At 52.6% G+C, this 19153-nt stretch overlaps 1 protein-coding gene across 4 annotated transcripts in view; it reads right to left on the bottom strand.

Annotated features, from left to right (window-relative positions):
- The window catches only part of LOC122386903 (FERM domain-containing protein 4A-like), a 102874-nt gene that overhangs the window by 29595 nt on the left and 54126 nt on the right, over nt 1-19153 (bottom strand). For all 4 annotated transcript variants that reach the window (XM_043376633.1, XM_043376639.1, XM_043376658.1 and 1 more), the window contains 2 exons: nt 9219-9304; nt 4947-5030 (listed from right to left, as the gene is read on the bottom strand). In XM_043376633.1, coding sequence (XP_043232568.1) covers nt 4947-5030; nt 9219-9304 — 170 coding nt within the window. The remainder of the gene's footprint in view (nt 1-4946; nt 5031-9218; nt 9305-19153) is intronic.

The raw sequence follows: 19153 nt of genomic DNA, 5'->3' as shown, positions 1-19153 counted from the left end.
TGCGCCGCGCCGGTCGGTGGACTCTCGGAACAGGTTCTCTCTGTGGTGAGGAGCACCGCTCCGCCAGGTACCGCGGTGTCGGTCGGTGGCCGGAGGCGGGTCTGAGGCACCCACCTCCTCCACCCGACCGGCGGCACCGGTCAGCCTGCATGCCGGCACGTCCGCAGCACACCGGCCGGCGGTCCCGAGTGGCGGGCACAGGCGAGAGCCACTGCGCATCGGCAGGCTGCCAGCAGCCTCAGGCGACATTGTCCGCCGGCTGGAGTTCGTAAGATGCGGTGGGGAAAGGCCAGCATTGGTCGATGACGGCTGCTGAAGCTCATGACGAACAATGTAATAGTAGCGTTGTTTCTACGAAGCTGAGCGAAATAATGCGACTGCCCAAGCACGCGCGGCGCACCTGACTGCCGGAATCGGTCGTCCGAGCCGTCACCAGCTCGACCCCACCAGCTCGGCGGATCGCGTGCGGTCCCGGTCACGGCAGAGCGGAGCCACGCACGCGCGGTCACCTCCGGACACTGACACAGAAGGCGGAGAGTGCCGGAACAGACCTCTGCCTCCCACACAACCAGCCCAGGCACGACCGCATGGCGCGCGGCACGCAGTCACCGCACCCCACCCACGTCGTCGTAACGGGCTGACGACGGACCGCATGGGGCGACGGAGCACGGGGACATACCAGAGTAACACTCTGACATACCGAGCCACGGCTCCCCGCCGATCTGGGCCAGGGCACGTCCGGACGGCTGGGAACGGCGGCAAATCAGGAAGCCGGGAAGATCAGATAGAATCGGACGGTTCGATGCACAAACAGAGCATTAGGGCCGGGATGGGCGGCCGACACGTAATGCCATTAGCGTGGACCGGGACGGGCCGATATTCACGGGGGAATGTGAGTGAGGTGGGCGACTTCTCTCCCACGGTGGTCGGCGGAGCGTGCTGCTCGGGCGGTGCCGCCCACAGACGGTGACAACTGGCGAGTGAGGTACACCACGGCTGGCGTCCCGTTCTGTCACCGCACTGAGCCGTTCGTCGCACTTCTCGGAGCGGGTAACGGCCGAGAGACATCACCACGAATCACCGGGTCCAGACGTCGGCAGGGTAAAAACCCGAGCTCTCAGCAACTGGAGAGGAGTCATGGCCCGGCGGTAAGTGCAGTCGGGCAAAAAGGCATGTGAAATAGAATACCAAACGCAGAAGCCCACATCCTCCATGCGCCCCATTTCTGCAGGTAATCCCTGACCAATGACCATGAGCTCACTAATAGCATCAGAGCAACGTATCCTGAGAGTGCCAAAACGCCACGATCGGCGCTAGTCCTCCGACTCGGGAACTAATCGCGGCCAGAGTAGCAGCTCGGCGCCCACCAGCCGCCAAGGTCCTCCCCTGCGCCGTCCGCCGCTCTCCTCTCCGCCATTAGTGTCGGCGGCACTTTTTTGTCTCGCGGCCGGCAATTTACTGCCCTTTGTGGCGCGGCTGAGACGCGCGGCGCGGCGCGGCGAGGGGCGCAGCGCCGTGCCCGCCGTCGCCTGTCTTCTGACCGGCCGAGCAGCAGCTAATTAATAGCTCCTGACCCGATGGCGCTGGCGTTCCAGTCGACCGGCACTCGGTTACGACCAGGGCCGGGCGGGCTGACTCAGCCAAAGGCGGCTAACGAAGGAGGCGATACAATGTGGAAGGGGTTCGCAGGGCGGTCCGACCGACCTCCACTCACAGATCTACGATGACGAGAACTCCTTCCGTTGGCAGGTAGGCGTGGCCGAGGCTCCGTCGCTAATAAAGTGACTATTGGAAATTCGACCCCGGCATAACAACGTCCAGACGTCAATTTGCCAAGTATGTGCAGTATGTGATGGCTGTAGGCACAAAAGAAAATACCACGAAAAAATCAACAAAACATGGACCCAGTACACTCTTATGGATTCAAGTATTCAACCCACTGGAGTTCAGCATCAAAACCCGCGTAAAACAAAAGCCGCCTCCCGTTCGAATTCGGCCCGCCCACCGAGCTACCGAACCGCCCTGTTGGCCCCCTCCAACCCTTCACCGTCTGCCGATCGCGCCGCGGGCCCGGCGGCGCGGCCCTGACCGGGCGGCGCCTCTGATCAATATGCATGAGAGCGACCATAGAGCGCAGTCCCGCGCACAGAAACAAAGCGCCCCTCCCGGCCGGCCGCGTCTGCCTCTGTCTCTGTGCCGTCCCTCCGGAGCCGGGGAGAGGGTTGGCAGTCGGACATTCCGAGCCGGAGGGGCGGACCACCGGGTCCCGGCGCGGCGGTCAGGTGCACCTGGGACCCCTGCCGGCCCGCCGCGGACGGCACTGCTATCGACACGCCGATCTCGTGTTCAGGCAGCGGAAAAGTGCCGTGAGAGCGCCCGATTCGGAAACACGGCCACAGATGGGGCGCAGGGCAGCCGCCGCGGGGTGGCCGCGATTGTTTGAAACGGTCCGTTGACTCAAGTGGTAGCGCTCTACTCGATTTCGATAAATCTCAAGTGTGAGAACGGCTACTACCACTGGAGCAATTCGAACAACTTCGATTTTCATGACAAACATCTGTACAGATGAGAGTTAACGGAAAATCATTTGTCTTCGTTCTAGTTCCAACGATTTTTAAAACGGATATTTGGTATTGAATCAATCGAAGGGACTTCAAGACTTCGGAATCTCCGGGTCGAAAACAACTCGGGTGAAAACACACTACCCACCGGCCGTTCTCAAAAGCCACTGTATCGATAGAGACGCAAATGAAGCAGAATGCCATTAGTGAAATCACCCGGCAGGAATCCCGTTCCGCGCACCACCTTTCTCTGGGTCATTTCTCCGCGTCCTCTCGGTGCTGTGGGTCCAGAATGGAGTCATCACGGTCCGTTAGAGCCCCAGTCACCGCCGTGGTCATACCGCCGGTGACAGTGAGAGGTGTGTCTCGGCCCACAATACACCCAGCGCCAGTGGAGCGGACAGAACTGCGGCCAGTGTGACCAGCGGGAGGGAGGGCTATAACGTGCTAATAGCCGGCCAATTCAGCCAGCAGGGACTATGACGCCAAGGCGATCCATTCAGTGGAGCCGACTTATGGAATCGGTAGCTGAGGTAGCGCCGCTTGGCGACCGGACACAAAGCGTCATAGCCAGTCTGGTGCTCGTTCGGCCTCCACCAAAGCATTCCGCGTCAGAAACCGGCCAGCTTAGCTAGGTGACGGGATTATCAAGTAAAGCGGCCAACAGTGGTGGCAGTCCGGATCCAGAGAATCCTGTTGGTCTAAATAGTAGACGCTAAGCAGGCTGAGACACAATTGCCGGACAGGACAGCCAGGTGAAAGAAGCATATGAAACACTGCTGTATATCGCGTCGCCTCCGCTGATGTCAGATGCCCGCTTCGTTGGGTAAGCACAGCGGAGTCACAACGCACATCGTTGCGATTCAGGAAGAATGGATGTAATTGCTCGTAAGCATTCCAGCGAACCAACAGGAATGTGGCTTGTGTATTATCTGGGAGCGAAAAAAGGCACCCAGGTCAAACATAAGCCACGATGGAAGAAAACCGCTAAAGCTCATTTCTCCAGATAAGACTAGCCCAAAACAGCTCAGCTCTGCGCATTAAGCGCCTGCCATTTCACCACAACAATCCCGTGACCCAGTAACCTGACTCGCCACAATGCCGCCGCAAGACAAGTCCGCACGCAAAAAGTCCAATCCACTCCGCGGGGTAAAAACGGCGCACATGCGTGAGCGTCAGCTGAGACACTGTGTCAGCTGAGCGAGTGTGTTGTACGTGCGTGTGCCTGTGTGGGGACGGGGAGGGTGTAGCGGATGCCTAAAAATACCAAAGGATGTACCACCTTGACCCAGAGTTCACCATCCGGTGTTGTAGTAAAGGAGATTATCAGCAGACAAAACCTGCAGAAGAGCGACACCACTCGTATGACTAATTCTAAGACAAGTAAAAATATCGCAGCGCCCGCAAAACACGCACTACTGAAGGCCAAATGAGGAATGTCGTGCCAGCGAAGAGGAAAACCTTTTGTTAAACGACGCTGACAAGCGTGGTACAACACATTCCGCTGAAATTACTCATCAAGTCTACTTCACCAAGTGAAGAACTTGACGATGTTCTAGCTCGGACCATACGTCCAGCAGAGACACTGCAGACGCCTCACAACTCACCGCGGCAGTCTGCTGCAGCGCAACACGCGCATCCATTTCCGCTCTGCAGGCTCCACGACATGTGAGTGATGTCCGTGTGCCGCTGGACGTCTGTACCTCATCTCCAGGTCCGGAAGGACCGTGCGTGCCGCTGCAAGAGTTGTAGCGCGTGCATTCTGCACGATCAGGTCGCAGTGGTGCACGCACCCACACACACGGCAAGCCCTGCACTGCACACGGCTCTATGTGGTCTGTTCACGAAAACGCAGTCGCTGTGTGTGGCTGCTGGCTACGTGCCTTTGCGATGACAGTGCAAGTGTGGATGTGACCTTTGCGTCTCCACACGCAGGTTTTCATGTGAGGAGCAGTGTTACATAGCTGCAGGAGCTGTAGACAAAACACAGTTGCGGTGCCGACCGGCGGCGGCGAAGTCCAGCCAATCACAGAATGATTCCGTGACATGTGTTTGGTGTTGTTACACTTTGCAGGTTCCAGATTCGGAGTTGTTCTGACACGATCGTGGAATGATATTCGAGGACCGTTTGCAGCGAAAACAGCCAGACCAGCAAAGTGAATCAGCCCAAAGACAACAAAAACTCGAAAATTCACTAACGTCAGAACAGTTGTTTTTCAATCAGGAACACCAAAACCGGGATATTACACAAACACTGTCATTGCAAACCAGGAAAGAATGGCAGCACGACATAACGGACCATCCCAGACACATCACACAGCAGTGAGGCACTGCAGTGTTCAGAGGGCCGCGAGAGGGCCGCTCCGGCCAGCAGTACATACTCACCACATGCCGACGGAGGGGTGCAGCTTCACCACACTGGCCGGCAGCAGGGCGGTACGCTTCAGCAGCTGGCGAGTGCCGGCGTCACTGAAACGAGAGCACCGCGCACAGTCAGCAATGTGTGGGGAACACGTCAGCGAGGGTGAGGAGCGCGTCAGTGAGGGGTGCGTAACAACTGAGCAAGGGGTGAGGAACTATCGAGCAAGGAGGGTAGAACCTCTGACACGCTGGTATAGAATATGCTACAGTTCCACATATAGGATTGCAGTTGTATGATACATATGCTCGGCTGATAAATGCACTACACAGGTTGCATAAAAACATCTTGAACGAATGTCTAGCTTGCTGAAGTGTGCTTCTGAAGCCGGACACACATTATGAAACACATGTTTGCGCGCCATTATATGCAGTTCATACACGATGCTTTTATGAACCAAACACGGCCAGAGCCAAAGTTCCGTGCTGACGTCAGCTGATTTCACTGAAAGTGAATAAAACATTCATCGACTTCTGAGCGACGGACGCCCAAAGCTAACACGAAGACAGGAGAAATAACAAATCCTGACACCTAATTATCCGCCACATCACCAATATAATTAACAGGGCCGACGAAAACCCAGAATTTCCACTTTCCAAACAGTGCGAGAGGTCGGAATAACTGGGCGGGGCACTTTCTAGCCAGTGATTATAATCGCGTCGGTCTGGTCGGCGGGAGGAGGGTGATATTTAAGGACCTCGCCGGCAAGTTCTGTCCACCCCGCCCCACCTACGGTCGCCAGGTCACCCATTCCAGCCTCATCGAGCTGGCGTACCCACACTACTTTCTCCCTCCGTCTACAGTGGACAGGATCAGCCGCAGAGGACAAGAGTGAAAGGATGGCCCTCAACCGCCCTCTTTTCGTCCCCTCGAAATGCCGTCGAGACGACGGCGCAGAGAATATCTGAGCAGCTATACCGCTATCTCCTTGGAGGAACAAGCGAGTCAATGGGCGGAGTCTCGCTAGCAGCCCAAGCCCCTATCTTATGTCACTCGGCCGGCACGGTGACCCGGGCCCACGCCCCGTTCGGTGAGATAGATACCGGGGTCGATTACAGTTCTATCGTTACGACACAACACGCCCGACACGAGAGTGACTGGATAACGAGCCAGCTACTGTCTCAGACGGCATTTACGGCCGGGAGAAAGTCGAGTTATCACTGCATTAGGTTCGAGATGGTCACCGCGAGCTGGCAGTGTCCACGTCCAGTCTGCTGGATGAACACATTTTAGCCCGACAGATTTAAGCAAACACTAAACAGCGACCTAGAAGTAATCAATAATGCTCAATAACCGTTTGTCCTTTCGTCGTTCGTTATCTTCGGAACATTTCTCTACCGAAAAACAAGTTAAAAAAGCCTTACATCTTCAGGTGGTCTAAGGCAAGTATGCATCCTGCAAAGACCCAAAACAATTAAACACAAAAAATTCAGGCGCAAATGTCAGTAGCAAGCGGAAAAGTTAGCGCATGAGTCACTTCCATTGCCGACGTTCGTTTCACTCGCAGCCTCCGACCAAATTTAGGGTCTATGCCGTGACTCTCGCACAACAGGTACACACATTCCAGGCCACAAACAATCCATGTCAGCAATTCTCAGTCGGTCCCCATGCCATCACGACCCGACAGCGCTGACAGCCACGACAGCATTGACAGCATTGACAGCTCTCGCCGCCTCACAGAAGGCACTCAAACATCAGATAAACGTCCCGCCACCTGGCTAAGCGAGCACTGCGCGCCCAGAGCAAATAACTTCTCACAGCGTAACGCATACGCCGCCACTCACTTTGCCTATTAAGAGGCATACCGAAAGTTAATGAGCTTCAGAAACTGTGCTGACGTATTCCGTCGGCCTGGCGTCTTTCGGCGGAGAAAAGAGACGGACGTCCACTTAACGAACCGACTGGGACGCAAATAGACAGCCGGCACCGCCGGCTATGCGTCGGAATTAGCATACCAGACACATCACAGCCAAATGGTTACGGAGCGGCGCGAATTATGGTGGCGGCCGCGGGCGGCCCCAGGGGAGCACGGAGTCCGCACGGCGGCAGACCTCAGGTCAAAAACAAACTAGAAACATGCTGCTGGGCTGAGGTGACCTTACATCAAGCTAAAATGTTCATAAAATTAGTACTGAGGTGAATTCAAGCAAATAAAACTGATGTTTATTCGGTATAACATTTGCATAAATTTGCAAAATTTACCCCGAAAACAAACAGTGGCCGTTGGAATATATTATGGGTGGGTTTAGACAACAGAGTTTACAGCCCAGCACTAAAAATGAAGGCACGCGGCTCAACCCCTCTTGCAAGATGCAATGGAGACAGGCCATGCAACAAGCGCTAAGCCTCAGTCGGTCATAAATGCATGCCATCAGTCGCAGCGCTCATCGTGTGTTACCGGGGGATGGGAGACACACCTCGCGATACCTACACACTGTAGGAGTGGGTAGTCACCAAACTGAAGCCACCAAAACATTGCGGCTTTTCAGGCAATGTCAGACAGTGGGGCGTCACGGAAACTTAGGGTCACATTATGCACATAAACAGGAAAACCGCTAATGTATGCGGAAACGGGACGAGGTCACCTCCATTCCCGACTATCGGAAGGTCCTTTGAGTTTATCTCTCCTTTCAAGAGGAATAATGGAGATGCCAAGTGTTAGTCTGATTCAGCATCCAGGTCAATCCATTCTAGGCATGTCAGTCGATCACTATTCATTATTCGATGCGGTATAAGATTACCATTGGACGGTTATAGAGTATGGACAAATAATTTAAGTGAAATATCCCGGTTAGAAAACAAATGAAAAAGTAGATAGGCCACAGGTGTCTCAACCAAAGACGCCACAGAGCAACAATCCTGAGCCGAGCAATCAGGAACCCTATTCCCAGCGTGAAAACGTGTAACCCTGCAACGGGACCGCACCATATGTGCCCAGCGAGCAGCCATCGGGCCATCCCTGCATAATATCGTCCACAGTTCAGTGCATGCTGCCTACATACGATCCCGGTCCCCACACCGCACGGCGCCGCGGACCGCATTCCTTCCCGGTGACGTAGTGCAGAAGGTGACGTCATACACACGGTGACGTCAGACGGCCGGTATCGTGCGGTAGTTGTAGCTAACTGAAGTGGCGCCGCGCTGGTCAGTGCAGAGCTGAGCTGTCAGTGGTGACGTCATACATCACGAGCCGGTGACGTCATCTACTCTATTATGCTGGTAGCATGCAGCGACAAAACGGGCAATAGAGGATGATGTCATATTCCTGAAGAGGCTAGAGGAAGGCTTATGTTTATGACGACGGGCACACTATACGATGAAATAAAAATGCAGGCTCCTCGTCAGGCATGCACTTGACTTCCTCGTGTTTTGCAGGGAAAGCAAGCGTAGAAGCATACACAATCACTTCGAGGAAGCTATAAACACGGCACCGAATGCCATGGCTTCGGACTGGCCAAGGGGCGTGATCGATTCTGCATCCACATAAATCACTGAAGAATATTTATAGACAACCTTTCGATCCACCTACAATCTTAAGCTACATTCTGCAATAGCCAACCAAAGCCACAGGCCAACACAGTTCCAATCCCTACACAGTTCACCTACCACGGCCCAAATTTTCGGACCCCTATGCGTGTGGCCGATACTCTCACCGACCCTCCCACCTCATCCGAGGCTGCATTGTCTGACGTCTCTATTGGCACCTGTCTAACCCGGGCCGTACCCCTCCAGTCAGCGCAGGATAGTTCACCCTCGCGTACCGCCACCCACGACGGCTGGCGCCCTCCTCCACCTCAGTCCGTGGAGCCGCATCATCTGATAATTACAGTCACTGCGCGCCCCCGCGGCCTCTCCGGGCCTAGAGAGGTCCAGAGCCACCGGACGTCGGTACTTGAGGATGCGCGGCCCCGGCGGACCTCCCGGGATGAGCCAGGACCAAAACACGGTAACGTGGGGGTCTGTGGGGAGAAACAGTTGGTCTGGCGACTGTCGGCGGTATTGAAAAACTGGGTCTGGATCTATCTGCAAAACGACAGCCCTGTCTGATAGGTGTCTCCAGGTATCAATTCAGCAGTTTTCCTTTCGTATTTATCAAAGAAACTAAATGCAGCCCCGGGATAGCCTACTGACAGATAAAGCAAGACGATGACAGCATCAGTGTTGTAAAGACTAGTTATTACCCAACGAGAACCTATTCGGACTTGGGGAAGAGCGAGTGAGAGGCGTTGTATACTCACTCGACGTAGTCGCCATGTGCCGCCTGCAGTGCCAGCGCCGCCAGCTTGAAGATGGTGTCTCCGTCGGCCTCAGTCTCCAGGTCTCCCTGTAAGCACAGACGAGTAGGGCGTCAGCGACCGGTTTTCATACCGTGGTGGTCGAAACCACATAGACTCTTCGTGATATCTTCAACTGACCGTTATTTGATCCCCATATATACAAAGTACGGTAAGACGCGACAGCTAATACCAAGTTTGACTCGTGTTAAAATCGTATCGATGGATGATTCATTTCTCTCGAGGCCAGACCTGGCACTGATGGCACAAAGACAGAGACTCGGCGCCGAGACAAAGAACGCGGCCGTTCAGCAGGCATTACCGCTGATCAAAGCTCCGACGCGCATGCCCCACCGTCCAGTGGTCCGCTGATTAGAGTGATGAATAGTCCGTCCCTACCCAGCAATCTAGTCATACTTACGGACACGCGTCGGCAGTATGATAATCAAAAGGAATCACTGGCACACCTATTCACCATAAGTTTCGCTTTTGCACGGTAGCATCAGCATAAAACAACAATTTTCACGGTGAAACGGACAAGCGCGAGACATAATGCGTTTTGCATAAAACAGCCATTTTCACCACAAATCTTACAAGCATAAAATCGACCAGTCATGCGAGGCGTTCGAAAAAGCAGCCATCATCTGCCTCGGTATTCATCTTGACCGCGTTTGTGGGATGCCAGCCATGCGGGCGGGCGGCGGGCGGCGGGCAGCGGGCAGCGGGCAGCGGGCAGCGGGCAGCGGGCAGCGGGCAGCGGGCGGCGGGCGCGGGCGAAGCTTGAGACAGAGGTGAGTGTTCCTGAGCACCGTTATGAACAGCCCGGCAGATAAGGAGAGGAAAACAGCGCCGGTCGCCGGCCGCGCTCCCGCCAGGTGGTCGACCCACGCCGGCCAGCTGACTGGCCGGTCCGAGCACCGACCCGGCAGACCCAATCAGGGCAGACGCGGCTGAACATTACCGTCAGCCGTGGCGACATTAGCGACCCCGGCCAGCCGGCAGGCGGCGGGTCAGCCGCGGAGACCGCTCCACCGCGAAATCAGAACATGTAAACGGCGGCTCCGCGGCGCTGGACAGGCACGCGGCCGGCGGTACACAGCGGCGCGTCCGACGGCGGTGGCGCCGGGTCTGTTTGCTCCCTCCCGGCTGGGAAGTGGCCCCACTAGGGACCGGTCGGCGCCGTCTGCCGGCCGGCCGTCCCACCGGCAGCGCCCACATTCCAGCCAGAAGCCCGCCGGAGCGAGCCAGGCCCGCCTCCTCTCCACCGCGCCGCCCAGAGCTGCCGGCGCAGCCCCGGCCATTGAGCCGGACGATCCAGAGCGTATGTGCCCCGGCCGCCACGGTAGCCACCGGGCGGTTTGTCATGAGTTATGACCTCTCCCGGCGAGCCAACACGGCATCTGGCGCGCCTTTAATCGACGCCCGGCCGGCCGGGAATCGAACGCAGCGGGCCATCCGCCGCCTTTTGTGGCCAAAGCGCATTTCCAGAGGCTCGATAAAATCAAGCATTCATCATCTGGGACTAATTCAAAAACCGCCAGCACCGCGCACTCAATCGCCGAACCGTTCCGTTGCCAGCCATGTAAAGCAGTGTCTCAAGTGCGCCGGTGGAAACTTCGGCCCCCTGCTATAACCAACAAAGAAGCCCTTCAGATAGGGGAGAGACAAGAACCGGCGCGGCGCGGGGTGGCGAGGGGTGGCGTTGCCGCCCGGCCGGCGGGCTGGGAGAGAAGAGCTGATCAGATGGCTGGAAACATTCCGGGCCGGTGCGCTCTGATGTGTCTGGGCGGCGATATTTCACCGCCGGGACCGGGCGATATTCATCGCCGGCAGGACGGGATCGGCGCGGCATACTGATGGTGAGGTCCACCGAGCCAGCGTGGCAGCGGCGGCCGGAGACAGCTCAGAATGGACCGTGGACAGAGCCGTGACATGTGGGCCCGGCGAAGGAGCCTGGCTGGGTTTTGAACAGCAACGGTCAGGAAGATGACAGATTACCACAAGAAACTTGGAGACAGATCACGGGTTTCTATGGGCTGGAGAGGTCACATGACGCTGGCTGGAGACAAGAAATGTAGCTAGATAGTAAAGGCAAAAAAAAAAAAAAACGCAAAAATGCACACAGCAACAACGGACACTACAAGAAGCATTCGGCCATCAATCACAACTTGAACAATACACCCAACCCCATTACCCCAATCTACCACACCAGCCCCGCTCTGACTCCACCCGTTCCAGCACCCCACCCGGCCCATTCAGCAGTCTACGACCACCTCGGGCCAGCAACCTATGAAACCTCCTCCAGCCCGGCACACGGCCAGCACCCTCCGGCCGGACAGCACACCCCATGTGCCGGGCAACAGCCCACCCCGTGCCGGCGGCGAGGCCGGTGTGTCTCCGGTGCGGTCGGTATGCGCGCCCGGGGCGGCGCCGGCGGCTCCCCGCCGCATGTCAGCTCACACCGCTCACCCATTGAGTGGGGCGCCGGGCCGTACACACAGAGCCGGACCGCCGCCTCTGACCTCAATGGTAATGTGCGGCCGAGCGGCAGCCATTACCGGCCGGCCACAACGCAGCCCTTTTGTGCGCGGCGCCCGGCCACTTCTGAAAACATGCCAGATTACCGCTGCCGAAAACACACCCAGTGAGCCCTTCTGAAAACAGGACCGAGACGCCGTGGGAACCGGGAACTGCCGAGATGGAGAAAATGACGCACACTGGCGCATTGTGATATGCAAATGAAACCGATCTAGCATTCAGGATAAAGTGGCATTTACATTATAATCTTAGCTTTGGCAACCTTTGTTCAAACATATCGCTCAAAGAGTGTTTTGAACGATAGGATATTCGATTCTTAAGATATTCTTTACCGGAAGAGGTTTATATGAAGATGATCGATCACAGCACGCCTGTGGCATCATTGTTAGCGACTGCATTCCGTGAACTGTCAATCTTGACAGCACGTCTCCACGAACTGTTTGGCTATGCACCTTGCAGGCTGAATGCCAAATAATAGCAGGGTTGGGCTAAGGCGCAGCCCGCATCAGATGCCCACAGCAGCCTGCTAAATATGGAAATTGCCGACAAATTACTTTAATGCCGCACCTTTGCCGCATGAATTGCACAGTGCACAGTAGGCGCAGGAAACGGCAGATCACTGGGCTCCAAGCGAGCATGTCGGACTGCAACAGGTTTACAGCCGCACATACATGATATAATTCGCGAAATGCAGGCGGTCATCAACTAATTATACTCCAGCCATGATTAACTTACGGTCCGGGCATGATTTAATTATACCGTTGAGCGCCGAGTCACGAGCCAAAGACCGTCACGTCTCTAAAGTTCAACAACCAGACGTCGTGACTCGTTAGCTCCCAATCCAATCAGAGCTTTATCAGCATGATTTGGCTTCGGCCAGTTTCCAATAAGTCCGACCTTTCAAAGCATTGCTCATCAGCTGGCAACGTCACGTTTGGACATCTAAAAATAACCGAACGATAGTGATTGCATGAGAGAGAAGAATGGACGGAGATAGAGAAAGAGAGGGAGACAGAAAGAAAGAGAGAAAGATGAAGAGAGGGAGAGATAGTGAGTGAGTGAGTGAGTGAGTGAGTGAGTGAGTGAGAGAGAGAGAGAGAGAGAGAGAGAGAGAGAGAGAGAGAGAGAGAGAGAGAGAGAGAGAGAGAGAGAGAGAGAGAGAGAGAGAGAGAGAGAGAGAGAGAGAAAGAGAGAGAAAGAGAGAGAGAGAGAGCGAGAGAGAGAGAGAGAGAGAGAGAGAGAGAGAGAGAGAGAGAGAGAGAGAGAGAGAGAGAGAGAGAGAGAGAGAGAGAGAGAGAGAGAGAGAGAGAGAGAGAGATGAGATAACAGGACAGTCTTTAGTTCTGACGCACCAGTTCGTCTGCGCCTAAAGACAAAGGACCCCAGTCCGCGGGGTTTCCGGGAGTACGGTGTCGCCTATCGCCCTGGATAAGGGACGGGCGACGGAGCGGCTAAAGCGCCCAGCGGGGGCCATGTCCGGCCTCACTCACAGGGCGGCAATCCAACCCGATCAGCATCGGCCGCACCCCGTGGGGAGAGCCGCGCCCAGACGTGCGAAAAATCCGCCGGCGACACCTCGCTCCGCACCCCGCGCGGGGCGGCACACTGCCTCCACACCCCGCGCGGGGCGGCACACCGCCTCCACACCCCGTGAGGCAGCGGCGCACCTTCAGACGAAAACACGGCACTGGGCGGCGGACATGGCACGCCGCCGGGCCAAAACACAGGCGCCGGCGCGGCGCGGCGCGGGGATGAGGGTGACGGCTCACCGCGGGCTCCGGGCGGATACAGGAGTATCGGCCCCCACGGCGAACAAAATCGACTGGAATCGAACAATATCCTGCTCACTTACGCCTTCATCGTACGGGCTTCTCAAGACAATGGTAACATAATTTGGTCATGATCAAAACATCGGGATAAATATCAACCACAGTCATAAAAAAGACAAAGTAGCAATAAATGTCTGATCTGAAGGCCCAATGCCAACAAAATTAAGCCGCGTGAGACCGCCGCTCTACTCTGAGTGAGCCATGCTCCCCGTGCAGTGATGTTGCCGGTCCCACCAACGCCAACAGGTGAGGTGAGGTAGGTAGAAGGCCGTACCGCTCCACCAGAGCGGGACACATACTCCGAGGGCGAGCCGGATCCCCGGGCCATCAGCAGTGGGAGGCCTGGCGTGAAATCACACCACGGCACCGCGGGCAGCATACACCACCGGCACGGGGCGCGACCCTGGCGGTCACACAGCGAGATTCCTGTCGGCACTAACTCGTGGGTCGTTTAACGCTAGCGAGTTCCTTTTCGTCGTCAGCGCCATGAGGCGTGTCAGTCGTTTTAGTTACGAACGCACGCAACCCCGCGACATTCTGAAAGCCGAATATTATCAAACCCAGACGAAGCGTCGATCTTGTGGCTGGAAAGCGGGAGACTGCAACGCCAGGTGGAAAGACAACGGAGACTTCAACGCCGTGCGCGCGCCCCGCCACTAACACCAGCGGGAAACAAAACACATTGGAAGAACATATTTCGACACAATATTTTGGGAAGAATTTCTACCATCAGGACAGGTAATGATGGCAACATGAGATGAGGAGAGACCCACAAAGGGGGCAAAGCGACAGCTGAGGTGGCTGTGGCTGAGCAGAATGTCTGGACAAACCAGTCCCGACCAAACCCACTCAATATCCGCCACCCGATCACTTGGCCAAATAACACACATCAAAGCCGATGGCACCGACAAAAGGCAAAATGGCCCCGTATTTACGTTCCGCTTAGCGCTTTTCTAGCGGGCCCGTCTTTTGTTCCGGCGAGAATCCCTAATAATAGTGTGGGAGTTTTCGCACACGATCTGGGTCGGCGTCATTCACCAAATAAACGGCTTTCAGCGGGCAGCGCCATCAATCGGCGGGCTCAGCGGGGGCCGGGACAAAACAGGCCATCACACACAGCCGGCTGACCGGGCCGCCGGGCCGCGCAGCCGCCAGCCCGCTCGACTTTTCCGAGACATTAATCCAGCCTTCGACACGTCATAAAGCCATCGGCAACGACAAACGGCCGGCACAACTGCATCGAACCAGGGTTGTATACCAATCAAGTCGATTGAATTGATTGATTTGATTCAACGCGTATTTTGAGTTGATTGGATTGAGTCGATTGACCTTTCGAGATGACTGGTTGACTGAGTCGTTTGACTTTAGCGACTGGTTGACTGATTTGATTCCCGAAAATTAGAGTGACTCATATGATTGAGTCGATTGAATGGAAAGTTCAAATAAGTTTTAGTTGACGAAAAATAATGGCACCAATTGATGACATCAAAGATCACAAAACTACACTGAAAACTGCTTGTCATCACAATTCACAACTGCAATATGGGGTAGATGGCCAAATAAAGAACAGGGCCTAAACATGAACAGCCAACTTTGACTTTCAACTGCAATAACTGCTCCAATCCTGGTGATAGAACCTGGCGATGCACCTACCTACCTTTCTGCCTCAGCAGGAAACGTTTGTTTTTAATCCAGATGATAAAGTGCAAGGCACTATATACTAATAAAGTGTGATTAATTAATAATTCACATCTCCACATTCAGTCCTCAGAAACAACCCACTGAACTCTATACCTAAATATCTGAAACCCCTACAAAAATAACTGAAACAAAAGCGCCGTTTTCGTCTCGCTGATTACGTTTACGTGGCTAATTTGCTAATTTGCTGCATTGTTTAATTTGCAGCAGAACGTTTGTTGATCCTTTTCTCCTGAGAGCCTAAGCATAACATATTAAATATGTTTCATTTTCCTTAAAATATTGTACCGAATATTTTTAAGTGGTTCTATTTCAAATGAAATAATAATTAAAACGAAATTGGTGCTGTACAACCGATTTACTTTATGATGATCTACCATACTACATGATAATCAATGACGTCATCTTACCAAAAAATCAAAAGACATAGAATAAGGATTTATAAAACCTTAGCATACTTATTGGCAAAACGTTTTCTTTGCTTCGCAGTCGCACGGTGCCGTTGTTTTCGCGTTTTTATTTTCCTTAGTTCCTACTTCCTTTGTCCTTAACTTATCCTGTGGTTCCAGAGCCCCTGTCCTCTCCATTTCCTTTTAAATATATTTTTAATCCTCATCCCTATCCCCCAGTCCTAACCTAACAGTTTCAAATTGTATTGTAATAAAATGTTTTGACCTAACATTGACATGCCCCGTCCAGAGTCGTGGACCGCTAAATTCTTCAAATCTCTTCCTTCCCAATCGGACAACATCCCACGCCTAAAATGTACATTGTGCGGAAAAATTTTCCAGGCTGCCCGTCAGTCGCTGTCCAACCGGAACCGTCACATGCAGGTAAGATATTTATTTCTATTTCCCTATGGTTAATATGTTATTGATGCATATTATCCATTAAAATAGACATGGTGTACGGTAAATGGCCAAATCACGAACACTGCCAAAATCCGAGCAGCCAACTTTCAACTGCAATATCTGATATTTAGTGTAAATGGACAAATCAGTAGGTACCTAAGTGGCAAAATGCAGCGAGTTGAGGGGGGAAGAGGGGTGCGGATAGGTACCTGTCTAGCATAATTGAATTCATTTAAATCAAAATGTATTTTCAGTGGGTAGGTACCTAGTCAACAGTCAACACACACACTTACACTTAGTGACTTGGGTAGGTACGCTTACAAAGTACGAGAATTTAGAAGGCCACTTGGCCTGTGGGACTCTGTGTAGTCGAGATCCTTGTGCATAGTCAAGTGATATATTGTTTTTATATATAAATTTGTGTTGTAGGTATGCATTCAATTAACATTTATTTTATTTCCCTAGACAGCACACCTGGATATTGTCAGGTCCCATCAAGCCACGTCACAGGCACAGCCTGGCAGTAGTCAAGAACGAGCAGGAACAGGTGCCATCAACCAGTACTTCCCAAAGCCATCTGTCGGGCAAGCGAAGAACGAAGAAATCACTCAGGCATTGATCAGTTTTGTAGCATCATCATATCTTCCTCTCCGTGTAGTTGAAACAGAGGGCTTCAAGAAATTCACCAAAGTGCTGAACCCGGGGTAAGCATTTAACAAATGGATTTGCTCTGATTGGTACATGCAGTAATTTGCTTATTTTAAAAGAAATATAAGTTGATGGTAACAAAGCTGTAGCCAATTAGTTTGTGGCATTACTTTAGCATTGTACTTTGTATTGTTTTAGCATTTTGAATTGTTTTAGTATTGTTGATATCCACAGATTCAGATACAAAGCATTGATTCAAATAAAAAGCTGGAACTTATAGCTATGTCAACTAGCCATGAATTATAACTGTGACAAATGAATTCAAAATTGTATTGTTGTGAGAAGCTAAAATAGTGCAATTATAGCCTCTCAGGCAGGGAACCCAGTCAATATATCTGTACAAATGTGTTTGTTGTTTGTTTCATAGGTATCAAGTGCCATGTAGAAAGGCGCTTCGCGCCCAGATCATCAGAGCAGCAGCAGAAAAACAAAATGACCTGAAAAAGGAACTCTGCGGACTGCCAGACAACAGGACGGTGACCATAACCATGGACCTCTGGTCCTCGCGGAGCCTTCTCAGCTATATGGGCATGACGGTGCACTTTGTCGCAGATGACACTCTTCGCAGCGAGCTCCTGGCGTTCAGGTAATTTTGGGGCAAGATTAGCATAGCACTAGCAGATATTCCATAGTTATGTAATATGTTCTAACCAGGGTTGTGCTGGACTAAAACTTTCAGACTGACTGGAAGGGTTTGGAAAACCTGGGCAGTTTCTTTGGATTTCGGAGTTGTGCTCACTTGTGCTCAGTTGAGTGATGTCGGGAAAGTATGGATTTTTTAATGTTTTTAACTAATGTACACAAACCCTGAAAGTCTAATGGTGAATTATTGTAAGAAGAAAGATGCAAAAAAGCCATCATCTCCAGAGACAGACTCAACTTATGTGAGCTCAAGATGAGCTCACTCATCCAAGAACTATCCGTTTTGCCAACTTGGACTGTCTCTGAATCATGTGACAATGCAGATGAATCAACTCTGACTCAACTCAACCAACATTCAACTTTTCTTGTCTGACTGAACTCCAACCCACCCCAATCAAATCTCAAATTTATTATCGTTTGGGTCAGCAGAGTTGAGTCAAATCTGACTCACAATTCATCACATTTTCCCTAATTTGGTCAAAAGTTGCTGACCTGGGGGGACTGCGGTCGATGTTGCAGGTTGGTTCTTTTTTCAACACTACAATTAAGCATAAACCTTCTCATTTTCTCTTCCCAGAAATTAATGACTCAACTTTGACTCAAACATTTTCCAGTTGAATTAACTCTTTCTCAAATGACAATTTGCATGATTCGACTCTGACTGGACTTAGTTACCTATATCCCTGAGTTTCACGGCTGACTGGACTCTGACTCGATTTATGGTTTTGATATGCCCGCAGGCGGTTCACTCGGCGTCATACCGGGGAGAACATCAAGAACATGTACCAAGACGTGGTAGCAGAGTTCCACCTGGAGAGGAAAGTGCTTCTGCTGGTTACAGACGGTGCCAGCAACATGCTGAAGGCGTTTCGCCCATCATTCTACCTGGATGTGGCAGCGGCTGATGATATGGAGCCGGAGCAGGAGCTGAATGAGGTGGATGAGTTGGGAGACCAGGTGAGTTGATTTTATATGTATACCTACCTACCAAATACTGACACCATATCACCTGTGACCTTTGGACGGTGTTCCTCGGTCATCCGAGGTCACCAACGGTTTTCTGCAATAACTTGTGATTGGATAGAGATAGAGCCTCCGTTCGACGTTTATTGTGTTGTCTCGTCAATGCGGATCGAATGATATGCAACATGACCTATTTTGGTCAAGTCATGACCTTTACTTGAGGTCAACTTTTCAACTTGACCTTTTGAGGTCATATTATATATCATTCGATGTGCTTTGAGAAGCTAAGAACAATGGCTGCGAATCGTTCCTCCATCTTGTCTGGATCAAAATTTATTTACAAAAAAAACTATCAAAATTAAAAACGGTCATTTTTTATTCAGTGACCTCTGGTGACCTAGCTTTTGACCTGACCGAAAAAAATGGCCGAAGTGCTTTCGAACGTACTTGTTATGGGCTTTTGTTTGCATGTTGTCGTGTCTTCCTAACTCCCTCCGTTTTGAGTTTGGGGGGGGGGTCATTTTGACCCCCACCCCCCACCAGGATGAATATGGCTCAGATTCCCCACCCGGGCGTAGGAACACTGTGCTTGATGTGCAATGTTAGAAACAATAGATAGGTATGTTTCAAGGTTTGCAGTTTTTAAATAACAAACAGCAACTTACTAATT

The sequence above is a fragment of the Amphibalanus amphitrite genome, unplaced genomic scaffold (genome assembly GCF_019059575.1).
Source record: "Amphibalanus amphitrite isolate SeventyFive unplaced genomic scaffold, NRLGWU_Aamphi_draft 000016F_arrow, whole genome shotgun sequence".
Classification (NCBI taxonomy): Eukaryota; Metazoa; Arthropoda; class Thecostraca; order Balanomorpha; family Balanidae; genus Amphibalanus; species Amphibalanus amphitrite.
Note: the sequence above shows the minus strand (reverse complement) of the source record. Positions and strands in the feature narration are given on the sequence as shown.